The sequence below is a fragment of the Mobula hypostoma genome, chromosome 4 (assembly GCF_963921235.1).
Source record: "Mobula hypostoma chromosome 4, sMobHyp1.1, whole genome shotgun sequence".
NCBI lineage: Eukaryota > Metazoa > Chordata > Chondrichthyes > Myliobatiformes > Myliobatidae > Mobula > Mobula hypostoma.
Window position 1 is genome coordinate 112,360,679 of NC_086100.1, and position 23,932 is coordinate 112,384,610.

Here is a 23,932-nt window from a genome sequence, read left to right on the forward strand (position 1 = left end):
TGACTATCCCTAATAGGATTATGTCTCTCCAAATGCTCATAAATTCTGCCTGTCAGGATCTTCTCCAACAAATTGTCAACCACTGAAGTAAATCTCACTGGACTATAATTTCCATTTTCTTGAAATGAATAAACATTCGATGTTTTGGCCAAGACCCTTCTTCAGGACTGTGCTGAAGAAGGGTCTCAGCCTGAAATGTCAACCATCTATTCATTTCCATAGATGCTGCCTGACCTGCTGAGTTCCTCCAGAATTTTGTGTGTATTGCTTTGGATTTCCAGCTTCTGCAGACTTTCTCTTGTATGATTTGTGACATTGCAGTGATTTTTCCTCTTCAGAGCTTGGAAGAGCAAGGTTAGAATTATACTGATGACAGTAATTAAGATCTATCACAGCCATCAACTGTTTACCTGTGAGCAGGGTTAGTGTCCAACTCAGGGATTTAGTTAATGATGACATCTTATTCTGTGATCAATTTAACTTAGAGATTACAGTAATTTAGCAACAATTCTGACATAACTTCTGAAAACTCTCACAAATTTAATAACAGGCATTCACAGCCGTCTCACTGGTCAATCCACTGACCAGACCATGTGTATTTTCTGCTGACTAATCACCACCTTGGTGCGTCATGGTGGCTGACAGGCCGTCCTTTAAGGTGCGTATCTCCTCTGGCTAACAGAAGCTGTCTCCCCAGCTACGTTGTTCTCTATTCTCTTTTTTTGTGCATGACCTTGCAGCCACAGTTTTAACTAACCCTTAGCCACAAACTGCAAAATGCAAGAGTTTGTCACTAACTGCTTTCTTGTTTGCCTTGTGACAACTGAACTTTTGTTTTGGTACAATTTCAATAGGTTATAGGTCCATAATTAGTTCACTGCATTTAAGTGTACTTTTTTGAACGTGACCCATCTTTTTCCTATTCAGTTTAAATCTATGATTTTGTCAATTTAGTGAACCAGTTCATCGTTATTAAAGTTAAATGTCATGATGACAAGAAGCCTGACTTGCAAACCCACAGCTTCTGATCAGGATGTCTTTTTTTTAACATGTTGACTTGTAAATCTTGACTACAGAGTTTCAGAGAAAAAAATAGATAATTGAACCTCTCAAATACATCATGTCAACATTTACTTTGTTTCCTTCAATTCACAATCTCTTTATGTTCAATAGGCCCCTTGGTTGCTTACAGTAATATTGGTGTGTGAAGGCCACAGAGTTGTCAACTAACCTCTTTAATGTTGGTGCACTTAATGATCTGCTTGTTGTGGGATTGGCTGCAGTGTTCCTGGTAGCGTAGAACGCCCTTGACTGAAACCTTTAGCTGCAGACATACACAGGTAACAACACAAAATCCTGGAGGAATTCAGCAGGCCAGGCAGCATCTATAGAAAGAAGTACAGTCGACGTTTCAGGCCGAAACCCTTCAGCAGGACACCCTTCAGTGGTCTGAAACATCGACTGTACTTTTTTTCCATAGATGCTGCCTGGCCTGCTGAGTTTCTCCAGCATTTTGTATGTGTTGCTCGGATTTCCAGCATCCGCAGATTTTCTCTTGTTTGACATTCACAGATAATCAAGTGCTTAATTGCTTCCTTTTCTAAGTTTACCAAAACTCAAATAGCACAGGCCATTTCTATAATTTTCATGTAAATACTTAAAAGAAAGCTTGATGAAGGAAGTTGTGCTCTGTTATAATTGCATTCCTACTCCAATGTACTCAGCATACGCTTGAGAAAATCTGATAATATAATGATTGGCAGGCTGGCATTGACAGCAACAAATCTACATTTTAATTAAATTCACTAAATTTAGCTTCAGATTTTAATGAAATATTTTGAACTAAATGACGTATAGTTGTTTTTTTCATGGCAGGTGGCTCTTGAAAGGCCTATTACTAAGTGACCCCGAAACATATTTAAAGTTTCTTTAGCTTGACTGTTGGAAATATATGGCAAATATTTTTGACTTCTGCTTGCTCATTTTCACCTGGAAATTCAAGGTAGCGGGTCATCTCAAATATCTGTTGGACACCCTGCTTTTTGTTGCATGATAAAGTTTACAGATTGCCCATGTGGTTAGCAGGAAGCAGGGCAGGGGGAAGCATTGCTGGAAGGATCAAGAAGTGGTACTGGAATTAAAAATGATTGACAGAATGGCCAAGAGTAACATGAGGAAAATCAACTTAAGCAGCAAATGGCCAGGGATTGCAATGCATTGCAAGGTTGTGGTTGAGCAATTTCAGTTGTTATATTAAAAAGGGAGATACACAAAATTATGAGAAGTATAGATAGGGTAAATGCAGGCTTTTTGAACTGACGTGAGACTAGAACTAGAGGTTATAGGTTAAGAGTGAAATATTTAAGTGAAACTTGGCAGCAAGTGGTGTGAGTGTGAAACGAGCTGTCAGTGGAAGTGGTGGACAGGGCTATGGTCTGGTTGCAGGTTGATGGGACGACGCAGAATAACAGTTCAGTATGGGTTGGATGGGCGGAAGGGCCTGTTTCTTTGCTCTATGACCCTAATATTCAGGGCTGTGGAGAGGGCGGGGGAATTGAAGTAGCTGGATTGCTCTTTCAGAAAGTTGGTACGGAAATGATATACCGTGCAGCAGTAACCTCTGATTTGGCCCCAAGGAAAAGCTGCAGCTGTCCCACAGAGGTGTAAAAACAGTGCCTCTTGACACCAGGATATCAGAACCCTTACAGTATGTACATAACATCAAAGTTTAGACACATTCCTTCAATGACATCTCGTAATATTTAATAATAAATTTTAAATAATTGAGCTGTTTAATAAAACTCACTTTTTGTTCTAGTCTGGAGTGATCTCTTCTGTTTTTGCCAATCTGGGGAAAAGTGGGGCCCGAAGTTCTTTGCCCATGAAGCCATAGATCACACTGCCTCTACACCCCGGCCCCATACTCGTCACCACCCAGAATTACAGCAAAGTAGTTTTCGACAAGAGGTTGCTAGGGAGGTCTCAGTAAGGACAAGTGAATTCTTTGAGGAAATAACAGGCAGGATAGCCAAGAGAGTCAGTGGATGTTGTTTACTTGGATTTTCAGAAGACCTGCTGCACACGAGGTTGCTGAACGAGACAAGAGTCCATGGTATAACAGGAAAGAGATCAGCATGGATAGAAGATTGGCTGACTGGCAAGAGGCAAAGTGTGGGAATAAAGGTATCCTTTTCTGTTTGGCTGCCAGTGACTAGTGGTGTTCCACAGGGACCGTGTTAGGACCACTTCTTTTCATGTTATATATCAGTAATTTGGACGACAGAATAGATGGCTTTGAGGCCAAGTTTGTGGACAATACAATGATGGTGTTGAGGAAGCAGGGAGGCTGCAGAAGGAATCAGATTAGGAAAATGGACAAAGGTGTGGCAGATGGAATATAGTGTAGTGTAGTGAAGTGTATGGTCATGACCTTGGGTAGAAGGAATAAAGGCGTAGATTATTTTCGAAATGGGGAGCAAATTCATATCAGAAGAGCAAAGGGACTTGAGAGTCCTTGTGCAGATTCCTTAAAGGTTAACTTGCAGGTTGTGTTGGTGATAAGGAAGGCAAATACAATTTTGGTATTTATTTTGAAAGGACTAGAATATAGAAGCAAGTAGGCATTGGTCAGACCACGCCGAGAGTATTGTGAACAGTTTTGAGCCTCCTGTCTAAAAAAAGATGTACCAGCATCGGAGAGTGTCCAGAGGAGTTTCATGAAAATGATCCCAGAGATGAAAGGGTTAACCTGTGGGTACTCAGTGGAGTTTAGAAAAATGAGAGGTTATGTCATTGAAACCTATTGAATATTGAAAGGCCTAGATAGAGTGGATGTGGAGAGGATGTTTCCTATGTGAGGAAGTCTAGGACTAGGGAGCGCAGCCTCAGATTAGGAGGACATCCCTTTAGAACAGAGGTTGGGAAGAACTTCTTTAACCAGAAGGTGGAGAATCTGTGGAATTCATTGCCACAGACAGCTGTGGAGGGTAAATCATTGGGTATATTTAAAATGGAGACTGATGGGTTCTTGGTTAGATAGTTTCTTGATTAGCCAGGGTGTCAAAGGTTACAGGGAGAAGGCAGGTGAATGTGGTTGAGAGCAATGTTTCCTCTAATTTGTAATGACCAGTGTGCACAAAGTTGTGCTGTGCATTTTTTTTGCCTAGTGACAACAGCATATGCACACTGAATTTTATGTATAGAGGTATTCATTTTAACAGCTAGCAAAACACTGTCATTAAGAACTTTGGTCTCCTCTGGGTTTGATCATTTTCATTCTCGTTCATCTACAGTTTCACAAAATATACGTAGCAGGCCTGTAGTGGGTAATGAAGGATTTTCTCGCTGGAGCGTTTGCACACCGTCCATATGTGACTTGCTTGCTAAATGACACTTTAAAAGTCAAGTTTCCAAATATCACTCCACTTCTTCCCACTTGCAAATTCTCCAACAACTTGTGCATCGCAACAATACATGCAGGTAATACCAGTTTCTGTATAGTACGTAAATTTCTCATAGCTGCACATTCCTGACCTCATGGGCTTTCAGCGTAGCAGTTTCTACTGTTCCATTCAGCCATTCTGCCTTAAATGAACTAGTAGTCCTTTTGTGCTTCGTGCCCTCTGCTTCTTTGGAATTTGAAATAGTGAATCAATAATATCTTCAATTAAAACAGTATAAATAAGCCTGTTTTAAAATCTGCAGACAAATCATCGCAAACACCACGTTGTCAACACTATGTGCATCAGAAATCGGAAAAGGAAATGTGATTGTATACAATCATGACATATACTTAACAGGGCGTCAATCGAGGTAGAGGGAGGCAACCTTTTGTGCACAATTTAAATTCCTTTGTGCACTAGTAGCAAACACCTTGGAGCGAACAATGGTTCAGAGGGATAATAAATTAGACATGATGGGATAGTGGCAGCAGTTTTGATAGGCCAAATGGCCCAGCTCTGGTCCTATGTTTTATGGTGAAGCACTGCAAACCCCTTGTGAAGGACTTCTATTATCGGACAGGAGTTCCAGGATTTAGGAAAACAGTATGTAATTTGTCAAGTAAACTGCAGATTGCATTGTTCACCTTGTCCTTTTTGAGGATAGAGTTGATTGGGTGGGGTGAATAACACTGGTGCATTTGCTATATATTACACACTGAAAGCACAGTGTAAAGGTGGAGGGAATGAATGTTTAGGATGGTTGGGCATGCGACAAGTAGGATCCTTTGCCTTGGATTGTGTAGAATTTTCCCGTGTTGTCCTTTTCCAGGTAGGTGGAATATATTCTATCATGCTCTTCATTTATGCTTCATAGTTAGTGAATAGATTATAGGGATGAGTGAATGGTTTGCTTCCTACAGTATCCATTCAGTACTCTTGTGGTTGACGAAGTTGAGTTCTGATCACTGGTGATCACCAGTATATTGAGGATGTAGACTTGGAGTGTAATCCCACTAAATATCTGGTTTAGGTGGCTTTACTCTGTTGTTAAAAATGGTCATCCATGCTACACAGTGCCAGTAATATGTTACTTGCTACTTTTCAGCCCAGGTTTCAATACTATCTGGGAGGTTTTGCTGTAATGTAGGTATGGACAGCTTCATTTATAGAGGAACTGTACACAGACACTGAGACAAATAATGTTGTTTCATGTTGTTTAAAAGAACCAGCAATCTTGAGAGCTGACAGACTGGAGACTCCAGATCATCCAGGGAGTGAGTGCAGTAGCTGGAGGTTTAGGGAACATCTCCATTGCCTTAGGAAATATGGTGCTGAGAGGACTGCAGGTAATATTGTAACACAGGGCCCTGAATGGCAATTGTAAGGACTCCTTACTTTCATTAGGCAGAATTCACCCAGACTTTTATGGGTTAAGATTTCCATATGTGTTACGTGTTACGTTGTACGTTATTACGTTTTAGGGGTGGGATTTTTTCTTATATGTACAATGTCGCCATTTGTTTGCGAGTTTAATAAAGTGTACATAAGTAATTAAACTCGTGTCAATTTTTGTCGACACTCCTACACAGTATGCTTCACTCCCTCATGCGTTCAAAGCCTTTTATGCAAGATTTGAAGGCAGAATTAAGCCTGATTTATACTTCTGCGTCAACGTGTCGCTGTAACTACTGTGTTGCCGCAAATCCGCCACAGAATCCTATGCGAGAGCCTGCGTTGCTGCGACACGCACCTCTCCCAAAATATAACCACACGTCGTGGCAACGCAGACCATAAGAACTGTGATTAGCCCGCTTGGTAGCATCGTATGTTATCCTACACTGCAATAGCTTCCCATTGGGCGACTGAAGGGCAGGGAAGGAACTCTGGCTGCAATGCTTTCCATAAAGCTTTATAGACTTCCGAAATTAGGAGGCGGGAAGAGAGTACAGCCCTCCGGTGAAAAATGATATTGTATCCATTAAATAGGGGCCGTGGACAATTCTGATTTGATGGAGACAGATGTGAAAGCACAGAGGAACATCTGGAGAAATTTCTGAAATGCCCGTTCACTGCTGTCGTTACTGCGCGATCATGAATCTTCCGGAGGGAAGGCCTCAAAATCCCCGGCTTTGCCTGCTGTTGGCGACCGAGATTAAGGTCAAATCGCTCGAATAGATGCTCGGTACTCGGTGTCAGAGAGCTGATCGGAGGCTCAAAGTTTTCGGACAACTCAGAGTCGGACTGTGGTCGGGCATGGCAGGGAGAGTTTTTCTTCCTTCTGCTGTCTGCGTGAGATGTGGGACATCTGAGTGACTCTGAACTTTTTCCTGTGCTCATGGACTTCTTCATCAAGTTATGGTATTGTTGCACTGTTGTAACTATATGTTATAATTATGTGGTTTTGTTAGTTTTTTCAGTCTTGGTCTGTCCTGTGCTTTATGATATCACACCGGAGGAAATAATGTATCATTTCTTAACGCATGCATTACTAAATGACAATAAAAGAGGACTGCGTGTCTTCATAATCTAAAAAAAATTATGGAGGACACATTTCGCTTTTACGAAAAAAAGATGCTCGCTTCTTGTTTACCCCGAGAAAGACTACCATGACCATGAAGCCTTGCACGGGCAGGTGTGTGCGCGAATTGCAGAGCGATGCACACACACCAACACACAAGTATAAATGCTCAGAACGCGTGCAGGGCACTTGCGTAGGTTACAGCGTCCAGTTAACGCAGAAGTATAAATCAGACTTAAGACTACACTTCAAAGTTCAAAGTACATTTTTTTTTATCAAAGTATGTATATATTATACAAGCTTGAGATCGGTTTCCTAACAGGCAGCCACAAAACAAAGAAACCCACAAGAACCCATTTTAAAAAAAAGACTGTCAAACACCCAATGTGTAGAGAAAAAGAAACAAATCGGACAAACAATAATCGCAAGCAAATAGCGTACTGAACTGGTCCACAAAGAGAGTCGATCCACAGACTCTAAGTTCAGTGGATAGACTCTCTTCGTGGACTTCAGTTCAGAACACTTGTACATATTCCTACAGCATCCGGCACTCTGTGATCTCTGCCTTGGAGGCCTACACCAGAACATCTTTCAAGAAGGTGAACTTTTGCAAAGCATCAGGCCCTGATGGTGTACCTGGAAGGATGCTGAAAACCTGTGTCAACCAACTGGCTGGAGTGTTAAAGTTCATCTTCAACCTCCCGCTGCTTCAAAAGGGCAGCAATCATACTGGTGCCCTGGAAGAACGTAGCAAGGTGCTTCAGGGACTATCAACTGATAGCACATCTGCTGTAAAGAAGTACTTTGAGAGGTTGGTCATGGCTCGAGTTAACTCCTCCCTCAGCAAGGGCCTGGACCTGCTGCAGTTCATCCACCACCTCAACAGGGCTACCGTAGATGCAATCTCACTGGTTCCCTGGCTCGCTCAAGAGACAGTGCCTCAGGAAGGTAGCGTGATCACTAAGGATTCTCACCATCCACAACATGCCTGCGTCGCATTATTACCCTTGGGAGGATGTACAGGAACCTGAAGACCCACATTCCCCTCCATCAGATTTCTGAATAGTCCAAAAGCAATACCTTGTTGTTCTTTTTTCTGCATTATTTATTTTGTAATTTATCATAATTTTAACTTCCAGCTGTTTCTAGCATCTCCAAGCTTGAGTGTTTGAAACCTCAGCGAGCAAAACAGTTCTTCCTGTTTATTACTCGCCAGCTATCAGTGAGAAAAATCACTGCTTTTTGAACACAAACTCGCAAGTAATGTTACTTAAAAACTGTTCGCTCTAAACACGGTGTCGTGTCTAACGGCCACGCAACTGACGTAGTTAGAAGACATTCTTTTTCCCCAATTAAGTGGCATAGTGTCCCAAATAAACGAAGTGAATTCTGGCAATTTTCTCAGTTTGTGTTTGTTCTTTAAGAGTTGGCCCTAATCAGCAGCTGTCCCGATTAACCAGTGGCCCAATTAACCAGAATCCACTATACCTGGTTTATGTTGTTTTGGCTATATCAATTTAGACCATTTCTTTTGTAGTTTACCAGATAATACTCCTGCCTCATTTAGGTTAAATCTCAAATACTGAAATAAATCACCACAGACTTCATGCAAATAAATAGTAAACGTTATGCAAGCACACTGTATAATTTGTTTTTACAACCTCCCCTCTGACTTCTTTCTCAATTTGCAGACATTTGAAAATGCTAATGCTGCATTTCCAACTTCTAAGAAATCATTTTTGAACAACTACTGACTAAATCTAATTCCCTTCTAAACTCTGCTTGATGCCAAGCTTTGGTTTTTCCTTTGGTGAAAGAAAAGAACACTTTTTTTTGGGGGGTGGGGAATCTCATTCTATCTAACAAAATAGTTGTTAAGATATCTCAGCAATGGCCTTGCACGGATTAAATTTGAGGGGAATTTGGGATTAGGGGAGCAAGCTCAAATCTGCTCATCATGCAATGTAATTCCTTTGCATGATTTATTGAGTAGGGGCTGTCTCTGATAAATTGAAAGCAGGGATTTCTAATGAAAACTGGGTGACCGTATGGATAATTTGTAAACAAGGGTGTCTGGCCAGTGAGTGAATGGGAGTAGTTAGAGGGTGAAAGAACTAGGTTTTGTATACAGAGTAACAGTGAGAAAATTGCCTCCATCTTCTTGTGATATAAGTATTGCCATGGCTGGGACAATGTGTAATAATGAGTGATAATGAGTGATCATTGGCCTGTCTCTTTTCCCAATCATTCATTTGTCTGCTCAGTAACACAGCTGATCTCACTGGGATCAGCACTGGTTGTGTGTGTATGTATGTATGTATGTATGTGTATATATATATATATATATATATATATATATATATACACACACACACAGTATCAATATGGAAAATATAGAGGAATCTACAGAGTTATTTAGGAAGTTACTCCATGGAAGGAGTGGGAAATCAATGCAGCGAAACCTAAAATGAGACATTTTCAATATTATTTACAATGAGGACTTCTTAATTTGCTTATGTATTACAAATTTGCTGTTTTGCAGGAACAATGAGTTGGTCTTTTACAGGGAAAGTTGTACAGCAACAGATGAAAAACATAACTAACTAATTCTGAACACTCTGCATTTCATCATCTTCATCCCTTTCCTCCACTATTCTCTCCATCTTTTTCAACTCCAATTTTTTCACCTTTGTTTATTAATATACAGTGCAGTATAGGCCCTTCGAAAGAACGCCACCCAGCAACTCTCCCAATTTAATCCTAGCCTAATCATGGGACAGTTTACAATGACCAACTGGTACATCTTTGTGGGAGGAAACCGGAATACCTAGAGGAAGCCCTTGCGGTCACAGGGAGAACCTACAAACTCCTTACTGGCAACGGCGGGAATTGAACCCAGGTCACCTGCATTGTAAAGCGTTGCACTAGCCACTATACTACCTATCTTCATTGCTCTCCTGTGAAATGATTGTTCTTCATTAAAAGAACTCCAAAGTTACAAGTAATATTGAAAACATGATGAGGTGTTAAAATGTTGATAGTTTCCTTCCAATGATCGTGGTAATTATGCAGAAAAATTTCTGGTGAAGAAAAGCTTCAAAACAATACTTAGAAGTATCAAGGCTGAAAATATATTTTTTGATTTTACCACCCAACTGATTCCATTTTAATTTATTGGTAAGTATAGAAAACAACTGAAATTATTTCCTGATAAATGAAAGACATCAATCAGAATACAATGTGTGTATTCTGCTGCCTTTCTAACATACAGTGTGTGTCGTCACCTTGAAAGCTTTGAATAAGGTCTGTTGTTCTTGTATTCTTGATCATTTTTCATTATGCTTTTGCTTTTTGAGATGTCATGAAGTTTTCAAGTAAACGTTAACAACATATTTTCCTCCCCAGATCAAAGTATTTTAGAACAACTTCTGTTGGAGAGCACTTTACTATAGAGGTATGTGAAATGTTGTTTATTGCGCATCACCTAGTTGTATGTAATTGGCCTTTCTTGACTGAGAGCTCTGGTGGAATATTTAAATACTGTTCAAAAATGATTTATTACCATCTGCATAATCAATACTACTCCAGGAGAGGGAATGACGAGTGAATAATGCTGTTAGGAGCAATAAGTATGCCATAACTGTGTTATAAGTAATATTCAGTTCATTGTTGTACCTTTTGGTTTGCTTTGCTGCATGTCTAAACATGAGGCTGTGCTTTAGATAAATGGTTTTGGAATGTATCCACTTTCTGGATGAAAGCTTTGTGTCATGGTGTAACATTATGGTTTTCTGTGCCATCACCATAAAAATATGTGGTGAGTGTTTGATGGCTCTGGACCTATACTTGCTGGAGTTTAGAAGAATGAAGGGGAAATCTCCTTGAAATATTGAAAGGCCTAGGATAGAGTGAATGTGGAGAGAATGTTTCCGAAAATCAGGTAATCTAGGGTCAGATGGCACAACCTTGAAATGCAAGGGTGTTCCTTTAGAACAGAGATTAGGCTAAATTTCTTTAGCCAGAGTGTGGTGAATCTTTGAAATTCATCGCTTATAGACCAGCGTTCCCAACCTTTTCTTTGCCATGGACCCCAGGTTTGGAACCCCTGCTGTAGACAGCTGTGCAGACTATGTGATTGGTAATGTTTAAAGCGGAGATGACAGGTTCTTGGTTAGTAAGGGTGTCAAAGGTTACGGGGAAGACAGGAGAATGGGGATGAGCGAAAATAACTCAACCATATTCAATTGGTGGACCAGAATCTGTACTTGTGTCTCATGGTCTCATAAAAACAAATTACTTCTGTTAAAGCACATATTACTGAACTGTGAAAAAATAACTGGACCAAATACAGTCTTCATTCTAGCAAGGATTTTCTTTAGATTTAAGACCTTCAGTTGGGAGATTCTTTGTGGCATTTAGTATATTTATTTCAGTTTGTAATTATAAGACCATAATTCATAGGAGCAGAATTAGGCCATTTCGCCCATCGAGTCTGGTCTGCCATTCAGGGTTCACAGATTTTTTTTCAACCCCAATGTCCTGCTTTCTCCCTGTAACGCGTAACCCCTTTACAAGTCAGAAGCCCATTAATCTCCACTTTGTAAACACCCATTGACTTGACCTCCACAGCATTCTGTGGCAGTGAATTCCACAGATTCATCACCCTCTGGCTGAAGAAATTCTTCCTCATCTCAGTTTTAAAGGGATGTCCTTCACTATAAGGTGGTGCCCATGATTCTGGACTCCGCTATTAATGGAAACATTCTCTCCATATCAAATGTATCCTGGCCTTTCAGTATCCGGTAAATTTCAATGAAATCCCACGCGCCCCCCCCCCCATCCTGTATCGGTTACTTTAAACAAACCAAAACCACGGAAAGGCTAAGGCAGGAGATTGACATGCATAATGCACTTCTAAATTAGCTAAGTTCCAAAGTTGAAGAAAGTACCTTCGATCCTTTGTTACGAAACCAGCAAAGCCAAGCAATCTTGTAGTGATTAAAATCTAACAGAACTATATTAGCAATATAACACAAACAAGAGTAAATGTGCAGATGCTGGAAATACAAGCAACACACACAAAATGCTGGAGGAACTCAGCAGGCCAGGCAGCATTTATAGAAAAAAGTACAATTGACATTTCGTCAAGATTCTGCAGCTTCATGGAGAAGCTGAGGACCTTTTGCACAGACCTAATCAATCTCTCCCATGTTCCTCCATGTTGTAAACCAGCCAAGGGGTTAAAAATCCACTTAATTCCTTTTTGAAGAAGGACATCACTGATCCATGAATGATTCCTCTTCTCAATTCCTTCTTGCAACTCACACTCAACTCCAACAAAGTTTGTTGAATTATCAGAGCATAGTTCATGAACCTGTCCTGGTCTTGCTATAAAGCATCTTAAGTGCATTAACAATGGAATCTGTGTCTAAGTAAGATGCCACTTCAATGTGAATAGCTCGTACAGCTAGACAGGTAAATGTAACCCCATACCTCTTCACTGTACTCCATCTCCTCTTCACCTCAAAAGGTCGAAAGTAGTCTGCTCCTATGAGTGTAAACATGAGTTCGTCTGGAGCAACTGTTCAGAGGTAGATCTGCCATGTGCAATCCTTCCTCCACAGAGTGTGTATATGGCATGCCATTGTAGCAGCAATGAGCTCCATACAAGGGATGGAAACTGACTTCAACGGAGCTATCCTTAGATTTTGCCATGATGAAAGCACTGTGCACCTGAGAGGGCATGCTGTGCAAAAATAGGTAAGTCACTGCTCCATAGCCATCTTCACTTGTGTCTTTAAAGTGGTATAATTGTGCAGCAGCAATTTCTCCAAAATCCACAGGTTTCAAACATCTAACAACTTTGAACTCCTCCAGCTGGCGAAGTTCTTCCAGCCAGTTTGTCCATGCATGAGCAACTGATGTTAGTATAGTGTCATCCCAACCAATCTCTTTCTTACATAGATCTTGTAGGATCATCTTAGCAGATAGCACCACTGGACTCAGAATTCCTAGACGTTCATAGATGAATCTAACTGTAGAAAGGATTCCCCTTCTGATGAGTGGTCTATCTTGGATCATAATCTTAAATTTGAAAGTATCAGACTGAATGCACCATTGCACACCCAATACTCTCTCCACTGAAGCTATATCTTGATCCAAATCCAAATCTTTTGTGTCTTTTGCTCTTTGCTCTTCTGATATCATAGTGCACTATGTCTGTTACTTAACCACTTTGTGAATTGAAAGCTACCTTTAGCACAAATAGATACAGGGTCATGACAGAGAGATGCCACTTCTTCAGAGGACACTGGCACAAGGCATCATTAACAGAAGCAGTGCAAAACCTTATCCACCGTCTCATGGATGAACTGTTCTTCATTGTCTTCTGTGCATTTTCTAAGAGCAGAATTCACACAGCTCGGTGATGAAGTTGCTCCAAAGAGATGTGCTACCATTCTAAAGCCCACCATATCTTAGTTGAGACCACCATCAAGCCACCAGATAAACCTCAGCAAATCAGCATCTTCTGCTGGTACTTTAACCTGATGAAACATTGATTCAATATGAAACATTGATTCAATATCTGCTATGATCACCACTGGTTCTTTTCTGAATCTGGTTAGAATTTCAATCAGTGAGCTGATAAGATATGGTCCCTGTAAAAGCTGAGCATTGTGATATTCCTTGAAAAATTACTCCATGGTTAAACACAACATCACGTTTCCCTTTTTTGGGGTGAAAAACACCATGATATGGTAGAGACCAGATTTTCCCTTCACTTCATTCCAGATCCTCTGCTGACACTCTTTTGGCATAACCTTTGGAGATGACATCCTTCATGAAAGCTGTGTAGTCTGTGTGAAATGACAAATCCTTCTTAAACTTCTTCCTTCAATTTAGAACCTGCTGTTCAGCAATCTTCCCATTATTTGGCATGTTAACCCTCCTTCTTTCTCAACGGTGAACTAATCTGAAAGTGGCTATCCACCAGTTTTGCAGAATTTATAACCATCTCTATGAACTTGTGATCTTCACTTGACAAATCAGATTGTTCATCCTGACTGCTTCAGGGAAGACTGCCTTGAACTGCTGCTGCCAAAGCTGATCCAAGTTCAAAACCGAGATCCTGTTAATTATCAGCTCTGACATTGAGTGTCGTTGTTTTTCTCTGTGCCTCTTCAGTATAAGAATTCCCACCATTGGACTATCCTGTACTTTTAGCACTCGCCTCACTTGAAGCTCTTAGTACATTAAATTTGGCCACCTGTGCAGCAATTTCTTCCTGCAACTTAAACTGCTGCTCCTTTTTCCATAGCTGTTCCTCTTGCACATCCAGTGCATGGTTGTCCTTCAGTAATTGTTAGCTTGCCACTAATGCAGCTAAATCAGCCTCTAATTTATGTGCAGAGGAGGTATCAGATACAGAAGGTGTTCTGCCCACAGCAGAACTTCAAACACTGACATTAGATACACTGGCACACAGATCTACGTCATCCTTTGGGTCTCTACAATATGCGTATTCAAAAAACATGCCTTGGAATTTGAGAAACATTGTCTGATGAAAAGTGAGACACATTTTCAATTGTTGGAGCAACGTGACCTTCAATGCAACATGTTTGGGTCAACAATTATTTCATATCCTTTATGAGTGCACTACTAAGGCACCAGATTAGATTAGGTTATGAGGACACGCAGTCCTCTTTTATTGTCATTTAGTAATGCATGCATTAAGAAATGATACAGTATTCCTCCGGTATGATATCACAGAAACACAGGACAGACCAAGACTGAAAAACTGACAAAAACCATATAGTTATAACATATAGTTACAACAGTGCAAGCAATACCTTAATTTGATGAAGAACAGGCCATGATCACGGTAAAAAAGTTCAAAGTCTCTCGAAACTTCTCACGTAGACGGGAGAAGAAAGAAAACTCTTCCTGCCATACCCGACCACAGTCCGACTCTGAGTCATCCAAAAACTTCGAGCTCCGATCAGCCCGCCGACACCGAGCACCATCTCTGCCGAAAGCTTCAACCTCAGCCCCGGCCGCCAGCAGCAGGCAAAGCCGAGGATTTTGGGGCCTTCCCTCCGGAGATTCTCGATCGCACAGTAGCAGCAGCAGCGAACCAGGCATTTCAGAAGTTACTCCAGATGTTCCTCCGTGCTATCACGGCTGTCTCCATTAAATCAGAATTATGCACAGCCCCTATTTAACAAATACGATATTATTTCACCGGAGAGGCTACGCACGCTGCGTCGCGCCGCCATCTTCTCCTCCCGCCATATGTTTGAAAAACACTGGCTTTGTCTTTCTTGCTCAACCTTGGGAGGTAATGAGTTCAGTATGTGATGTTGCTTAGCAACAGCTTCATAGAGATTAATCAAGTCATCAAGATTAAATTGTAAGGCATTTTCCTTATTTCCGATAAGATCCTTAATTGATGGTTTAAGCCTTTAATTTTGTTCACATTTGTTTTATATTCCTCTTGAAGACTTTCAATTCTACCCGCTAAAACTTTCAAAGTAAGTTTAATTTCACTTTTGTCAGCCCCCATGTGACTGTCGCTGATGTCAGTTCCTTGCTTCGATTCACTCATATTACTTTTTCGAATTGTGTCACTTGCAATTAACTTTGTTTGCTCACAGCATTGGCAATACTCGATTCAATAAATTTAGGCAGCACACTGTCCAGGCATCCTCAGCTCTTAAACCAGATCGCGTAAACAGCCTTCAAACGAATGACGGCAACTGAAATATTTCGGCGCTTCAATAAAATAATGGAACATGCCCTCAAGCAAACACCACACAATCGAGCAATAGTCCTCAATGAACAGGCAGCATTGACCATTCACAACAGTGTTCAAACCACAAATACACATCATAAATCAACACAAGGTTGTTTCTTGCCCCAAGCTGTTCCTGTTTCTAGCATGATGTTCTCGGTGTTACAATTCCAATTTCACCAATGGGTCCAAGGCAATCCTTTGCCATAATCTGATGTTCATTTGGTATACCTGTTTTTTGTTGACAAAATGTTATGTTCACTTTAAAACAAACCAAAAGCCCTGAGAGACTAAGCCGGGAGATCAATACTGTATGATATGCTTCTAAAATAACGAAGTTCCAAAGTCAGAACAGATACTTTAGATCCTTTATTACAAAGCCAGCAAAGATGAACAACCTTATTGCAAAAAAAAAACTAATGAAACTAGGTTAGCAATCTGGCATTCAAACTAGTGAAGTAATAAAGCTAGTGGTCAAACTAGTGTATTTAAGCAAAGTTAGCGATCTAGTTGGTGTTCCAATAACGTCCCAATTAGCATAACTAAGAAGACGAACTAAATTAGCTGTCAACCAAAAAATATCAACTCCTGCCTTGCCCCCCTCTCAAGTAGACTAAACCAACTTAGAGTTAATACATACCACACCCCAACTCATGTGAAAGGTTAGCATAATAAACATGCCACAAAATACAATACAGACCTTTCGTTCCAGGGACCGTTATTGTGAACCACCTCTGAACCCTCCTCAGGGACAGCACATTCTTTATTACAGACAACCTAGTCCTGTTGAAATTAATGCTAACATACCATTTGTCTTCTTTACTAGTGACTTATCCTGCAAATTAATCTTGGGGATATCCCTATGTAGGACTCCTAGCCCCTTTACACCTCTGATTTCTGAATTTTCTCCCCATTTAGAAAATAATCTAGACCTTTATTCTTCCTACAAAAGTGCACACCCCACAATCCCCCACACAGTATTCCATCTGCCACTTCTTTGCTTACTCTTCCATCCTGTCCAAGTCTTCCTGCAAGTCAACCAATTTTCTCTCCAGCTAATACCTTATCTTTAACACAATGGACTCTTATCTAGAACAAGAGAAAATCTGCTGATGCTGAAAATCCAAAGCAACACACACAAAATGCTGGAGCAACTCAACAGGCCAGGTAGCATCTATGGAAAAGAGTACAGTCAACATTTCAGGCTGAGACCCTTCAGCAGTACTCTTAATTTTGTGGCAGCTTATAAAAAGTTTTCCATAATTCCAAGTAAATAATATCCACTCATACTCCTTTGTCTACCCTGTTCCTTGTCAAAGAATTATAACAGATTTGTCAGGCAAGATCTCCCCTTCATGAAACTGTGCAGACCTGATCTTGTTTTATTGTGTGCTTCTTACTATGAAGCTTCATCCATAATAACAGACTCAAAACTCTTACCTACCACAGACTCACCAGCCTATAAGTTCCTGTTTTTTGCCACCCTCTCTCCCTTAAATAGCAGTGTCATTTTAGCAATTTTACTGTCCTTTGGGTCTTTCCCTGACTCCAGTGATTCTTGAAAAATCACTACAAATGCTTCCACAGTCTCTTCAGCTATCTCTTTCAAAACTCTGAACCATCTGGTCTAGGTGATCTATCCATCTTCAGGCCTCACAGCTACCCCAACAATTCCTCCTTGGTAATGGCCACTGCACTCATCTCTCCCCCGACTCTTGAATTTCTGGCATGTTGCTGGTGTCTTCCATTGTAAAAATAGATGTGAACTTTTTCTGTTTCCCATAACTACTTCTCCAATGTCATTTTCAACCACTCCAATGCCCGCTCTTGCCTCTCTCTTGCCTTTTATAAATTTTTTTTACACTTTTGGACTCTTATTATTTGTTAGTTTACCCTTGTATTTCATCTTCAAAGTTCAAAGTAAGTTTAATTGCAAAGTACTCCTTTGTCACCATTTACACCTGGAGATTCAAATGAAGGCTCCGAATCGTAGCAGAGTTATGAATGATTCCCCAGCAGCAGAGACAATATTAATGTCTTTATGACCATGAGATTAGCGGGGGCCACCCCCATCAACATGGTTCAAGCACTTAGTTGTGCAGCAGCCACTTTCCTGTACTTAAGATGTACCCAACGTGAAGTAATAAAATCCTGAGACTTGGTCTGAACTGTTGACATTTTTTCCCCTCCTTTGATACTGCCTGACCTGAGTTCCTCCAGCACTTTTGTGTGTTGCTCTGGAATTCTAGCATTTGTAGAATCACTTGTTTGTAATAACTTCCTTCACTAGAGGTCACTGTTGAGAGACCTTGTACAAATTCTAAAGCAGCAGATTGGAGAGTCTTTGATAGATGTCCCCATTTATTTTTTGGGGATGTGGTTATGGAGAAATGCATTGTGTAATGTATGTAACATCCTTACTTTCAGTGAATGCTTACAACATCTATTCCAAACTTGTGAAAGTTATAATCATAGTGAATCTGAAGCCACAAATATCAGGAAGGAACATTGGTTGCAAAAATACACTTTTTTGCATGTTTTTCTGAAACTCCCATAGCTTTTCAGTCGTTCTACGTTCACCGTTCTCTTGTCTGATGCCCTTTTCCAATTGGGTTGCACATATCAGCAAAAGCATCACTTAGTGGTACATGACACTCATTCAAAATTAATTACACTCTCTTGTTTCCTTACAGTTTGAGAATTTGGTGGAGAGTGATGAGGTAGGTTTGCTTCAGCTTTCTTGGGAAATCTGACAAACTGTATTTCAGGCCATCATTGTGTAACTGTATCATGGATGTGTTTTCAGCAGAACTGAGATTATTACTAGAAGCCAGACAAAAGATCTGACCCTGTGAAATGGCAAAGGAGCTTCTATTGTCATTGTGCCAAATTTTGTGATTTGGGAATCAGCAAGGTTGGGGGGGTGGGGGTAGTGTGATCCATATTTCCTAACGTAAGTTCCTCGTGCTTTTTAATGGGAAAATCGTTTGGGGTTTGTCTTTTTTAAACAGAAATATACCAATTGTGTATTAAAGCATCTTGCTAATTATGGATAATGTTTTGGATTTGTATTTCAAAATTACTTCTGTCCTTCATTGATTCAATTTGTAATTACAAATATACATATAAAATGAGGAAGGTCTCTGATAATTGGCAAATATTTTTTGGTACCCTGAATAACAAAATAATGATCAATTAACATAATACGAACAAGTTTTTCTATAGGTTAATTATTGTTTCTACTGGTTGTCTATCATTGGTGACCAAGAAATGGGCTGTTTGTAAACTTCACTAGCATGTTGAATCCCTCATTCTCATGCCTAAATAGGGTATAGATGTATCAACTGTGGTGTGTTAACAATATAGAATGTAAAACTATGCATTCTAAAGATCTTTTTCTGTACAATTATGACATGGTTATTAGGTTAATTCGGACTATATAAATTTAGGTTTCAAAATAATGGATGACATTTTTTCTTTAGTTAATGTAAAATAATTCATAAATAAAAATGTTTTTATACCTTTAGTTTTCACTCAGCCTAAGTGTTAATGCTACAGGCTGCACAGTAAAGTCTTTACAAGCTTTACGGTACTTGTGTTTTGGTGGAGATAAAATTTTTGTATATAAGCATTTAAGCTGCTTGTAAAAAATGACCAATAATTGCTTAAACACTGAATTTTTAATGAATTTTTTAAATTGTTATTTACAGACTGAAAGTCCAGGATCCAACCAGAGGTAAGGAGTTGGTACCATAAAAGAAGAGGACATTAAATGAGTACTGCAATATAGTGCCAGAATGTAGTCAGGTAGTCCATACAAAAAAAACAACAATCTTTTGTGGGGAATTTTTAAAAAGATTTTTTTTTGCACTGAATTACGTGATAAAATTCTGGTTCTTGGCAGTGGCTGCCTACACACATCACACCTATGTTGTCAAGATGGCCCCATAAGGTATGTTGGGTTTTGAGGAACAATTTCTGTGGTAGCCACAGTACATCAACCTAACATCCTGTCACAAGGAAGCAAGAGAAAAGGTTTGTGGGGAGGGGAGGGGGAGGTGGTGGGGCTGAGGATGAGGCTTGTAGAGTTTGTAGTGAAGAACTTCATGCACTCACAATCTTACAAACATTATGATGAGCATTCTGTTTTTGTTGTGTTGCTTGTCAACAACTACAATGTTTCTGTCTGTCAGTCAACACATTTTTTGCTGTTCCAATTTTTGCAGACCAATTAGTGAAGATGAAGTTCAGATCCTTCACGATAGGCAGTATGATGCACTTACTCAGAAGCAAGTGGCAGTGGACACACAGATTCAGTCTGAGGTACAATAGAGATGATTTAGATTGCTCTTTGGAATTAGAGTATTTAGATATATAACATTTATAATTTTGATATATTTTAAAATACTTATGCCAAAATTTGTATTAGAACCTATGGTAAGCTGTATATTTAATCCATAACAGATCTTTTCTAATATTCCATTTACCATTCTTCATTGCTTTGAACTTTAAAGCCAAGAAACATTGGAGTTTGCATAAAAGCCAGGGAATATATAAGGCATAATAATGGTCCTACCTACTTTTAATTGGAAAACAAATTGTCTTTGTATAATTTGTTAGCTGAATAGCAACCACGTGCATCCTTCAGCACCATTCTAAAACTGATTGAGAAATGTCTGCTGTCAGTGTAAGTGAGAGACCAGGTTTTGTTGACCTGACAAGAAATAAATTGAATTATCCATCCATCCATTCATTGCTAGAGAAGGACATGGACTCTACTGAAATTCAGCTTTGGTTTACTTGAGCTCAGGGCTTGTTGGCGTGAGTCCATGCTAGATTGCTCTGTGACATAACATTTTCTATCCTTACATTTTCTTTATAACTGTTAATATTTTGTAAGAGTTGAACAATCTCAATTCAAATTCTGTTAAATGTAGAAATACATGATGAACTGCAGTCTGGTATCTTCCACTTACTTAGATTGTGAAGAGTGTAACCATGGAAAATTGGGCATATTGGTTCTCCTGCTGATCAACCAGCAAGCTGCCCCCAGTAACATCTTTTGAAGTTATTAGATTAATTGAAGTTAAAATGATTATATATAATTTAGGAATGTGTAAGATGTTATTTAGTTTTATATTTAAATGCAACTTTACATGTTCCCTGTTAGGATAATAATGCTAGAAGGCAAGCCACTATGATTAAGACTCTGTTAGTCCAGTAGCCGCCAACCACCAGGCCGCAAAGATGTGCTACTGGGCCGCGAGAAAACAACATGGTTTGGCGATATGAAATGATATGAGTCAGCTGCACCTTTCCTCATTCTCTGTCACGCACTGTTAAACTTGAACGCCCCCGCCCCCGCCGGCCGGCCTGCGGTGCAAAAAAGGTTGGGGACCCCTGTGTTAGCCAATGCCATAATGAGTGACCCTGAAATTTACAGTGAATGTTGTTTCACTTCCAACTGTTCTATTTCCTGCCAAATTTGAGGGTGATTGACTCGCTGGTGAAGAAAAGGTAGGGATAGTTCGATTATTTGTTAAAACATTGAACTTGGGGACAAATCTGTTCAATTGCTGCTGTGAAAAGAACAAATAAAATACTGTGTTACACTGAATGAGAAAGATTTCAAAACAAAATGAATGGTGGTATATGAGAAGGGGTTTGTCCATCTGGAGTTCCGTAAAGTTTTGCTGAACTGTGGAAGGGAACATTGGGAGGGTGCAGCATAATAAAGTGAGGCTAAAACTTGATAAGTTCGATGAGACTGGTTGCAAAAGTTTGTTTTTACCCCACTATGAAAAAGATTCCAATGATCAAATAAGTTTCTGAATCACAGAGGCAATTAATATTAAATTGATCCAAACATCAACTCTTGTTTTTAAATTTAAAATAATTTGGCAAAAACAATTGGGAAGGTAGAAATAAATAAGGTGTTTAGGAAGAACTATTCCACAAGTAGATACTTGAAATAAATGCCAAAAAAAGGTCCAGTGAAACAAATAACAGGAATGCAACATATTTGCATATAAGTTTAATCACATCCTTTCAACATTCCACGATTGAAGATGGACATATCCTGGAGTGAACATGGTAACAATTTCCCAGTTTGATGTACATCAAAAAAGGATCTTCCCCTTTGTAGAGTTCCTTTCGGAGCACTGCGTGAGAATTAAATAATGTTGTTATGAGGAGTGTCAATCACTGGTCATTCACAATACACCTAATGCTTTGCTGGACTGGAACGACACAAAGATAAATCATATTATTTATCTTGATATCACTTGCACCTCTTGGTTGCCATCACCTGTCCTGACGACCTTTCTGTTCTGCCCCACCCCCATCATCTCCCCTGGACTTGATCCGCCATTGATTAAATCGAACTCAGACCCTCCAGGCTCAGAAACTTTCCTACCCCAGGGGTTCAAAAGCATTCTCTCTCCCCCTCATGCATTCAGCCTCTGACCTTTCCCCTAAGCTGCCAGCCTGCATCTTGCATCTGATTATTGGTGCTCTTTCATGGATCCCCATGTTCTTATCTAAATAAAAAATCATGTATTTGTGCATTATGAATTGACATGAGCTATATCTCACAATATTTTAGGATATTGTTTTGTTTAACTTTGTTTCCCCCCAATTTATTAAAATGTCTTATTCCTTCATTTTAATTTCTGGTTATGTTATGTATTTTGCGTTGTATTTGTACTACTGCTCAAGTGCTTTCTAGAGAGGTTTATCATTTTGTTAACCCTTTTTTTATTTCATTCATATGCAGTTAGCTGCACAAGAGGAACAGTTAAGGATAGAAGAAGAAGCATTTTATGCTGCACAGCGTGAAGCAGCCAGGGCAGCAAAGCAGAAAAAGCTGTTGGAGGTGAGGGCATGAAGCCCCTGTTCGGTTTCTCAGCTGAAAAAGCCTTTACCCATATTTTGTTGCTGGACCATATTTAATACATCTGCACTTTACAATAAGCTTTTAAGGTGATCAAAGATCTCATCTTGTTTAGATTGCACCAGAACAATACTAGCTGTGCTCATTTCTAATCGTTATGTACAACTCCAAAGCTGCAAAACCTACTTTCTTTATAGGAGGTCATCAACGTGCATTGAATTAAACAGACTGACATCATTGGTACATGCACAAAATCTGAACAGAATGCTTCATCATGCGAGAGGCGCTACATTTCAGCTCCATACACTTGAAATAACATGAGCTAGGTGATTTAAATATCTAGTCCACAATACTTAAAGGTTTTTCAGTGATGTAGATGTACAAACGTGCATACAGTCACTTCCATTTTGCCTCAACTTGCATTGTAATCAAGTATTAACCTACAATGACAAACATTTCACTGACATTCCACCACTGGTCAGAATATTTGAAGAACTTAAAATACAGACCTGTACTAGTGAACCAACAAAAAAATTGATGGTATATTTGTACTGCCATAAATGTAATTGTGTTATAATCCAGGTGCCACTTTAAGTCACTGAACTATAATTTTTAATTGATAATCTTGACATCCAGTGTTATGATCAGGACTGAATAGAAAGAACATAACCAACCTTGTTACAGCTTTAATTTTAATCCAATTCCAAAGATTAAAATTCTAATTGCAGCATAAAACTGGTTACATTCTTTCTATTGTGTTCAGATCATAACTGAGGGAATTGGTAGGTGTGGACTACAGCCAATGTCAAGGTTATGAAACGAGAATCATAGGATAGCAGAAGTCTTCTGTGACTTATAGTGGCACCTGCACCAAAACACTAAATATTTACAGCAGCATGATCATACTGTCACTCACAATTATACCTTCACTTCCATATGCATTCAATAGTCATAGTCTGGTGGTGTTCTTCAAACCCTAATGGAATATTAGTTAACTTTTTACGTCATTAATGAGTAAAATCTGAAAAGTCATTGTTAAATGTAAATAAAAATGGAATATTAACTAAATATCATCCTACTGACAACTCCAAATTACTGCTATTCTATGTTTCATCTATATACAGATAATGTGTGTTGTGGCTATGCATAGGAAATGAAATATCGATATAGTGGGAACACACTCATCACCTGAGCTAGTTAAAGGGCCTGCCCTTTGAATGGTAGTTATTCACAGCAGAATTTGTTGGAATCAGCAGCACTAACCTTTGTAGTCTGATTGTTTCTGAAAA

The 23,932-nt window shown here is 39.5% G+C and overlaps 1 protein-coding gene across 2 annotated transcripts in view; it reads left to right on the forward strand.

Moving 5' to 3' along the window:
- ap1ar (adaptor related protein complex 1 associated regulatory protein) overlaps positions 1 to 23,932 on the forward strand; it is a 95,366-nt gene that overhangs the window by 36,210 nt on the left and 35,224 nt on the right. Inside the window, exons 2-6 of one of the 2 annotated variants that reach the window (XM_063046365.1) lie at positions 10,366 to 10,414; positions 18,445 to 18,471; positions 19,462 to 19,487; positions 19,978 to 20,074; positions 22,527 to 22,625. In XM_063046365.1, coding sequence (XP_062902435.1) covers positions 10,366 to 10,414; positions 18,445 to 18,471; positions 19,462 to 19,487; positions 19,978 to 20,074; positions 22,527 to 22,625 — 298 coding nt within the window. The remainder of the gene's footprint in view (positions 1 to 10,365; positions 10,415 to 18,444; positions 18,472 to 19,461; positions 19,488 to 19,977; positions 20,075 to 22,526; positions 22,626 to 23,932) is intronic. The other variant, XM_063046366.1, reaches the window with a different exon arrangement.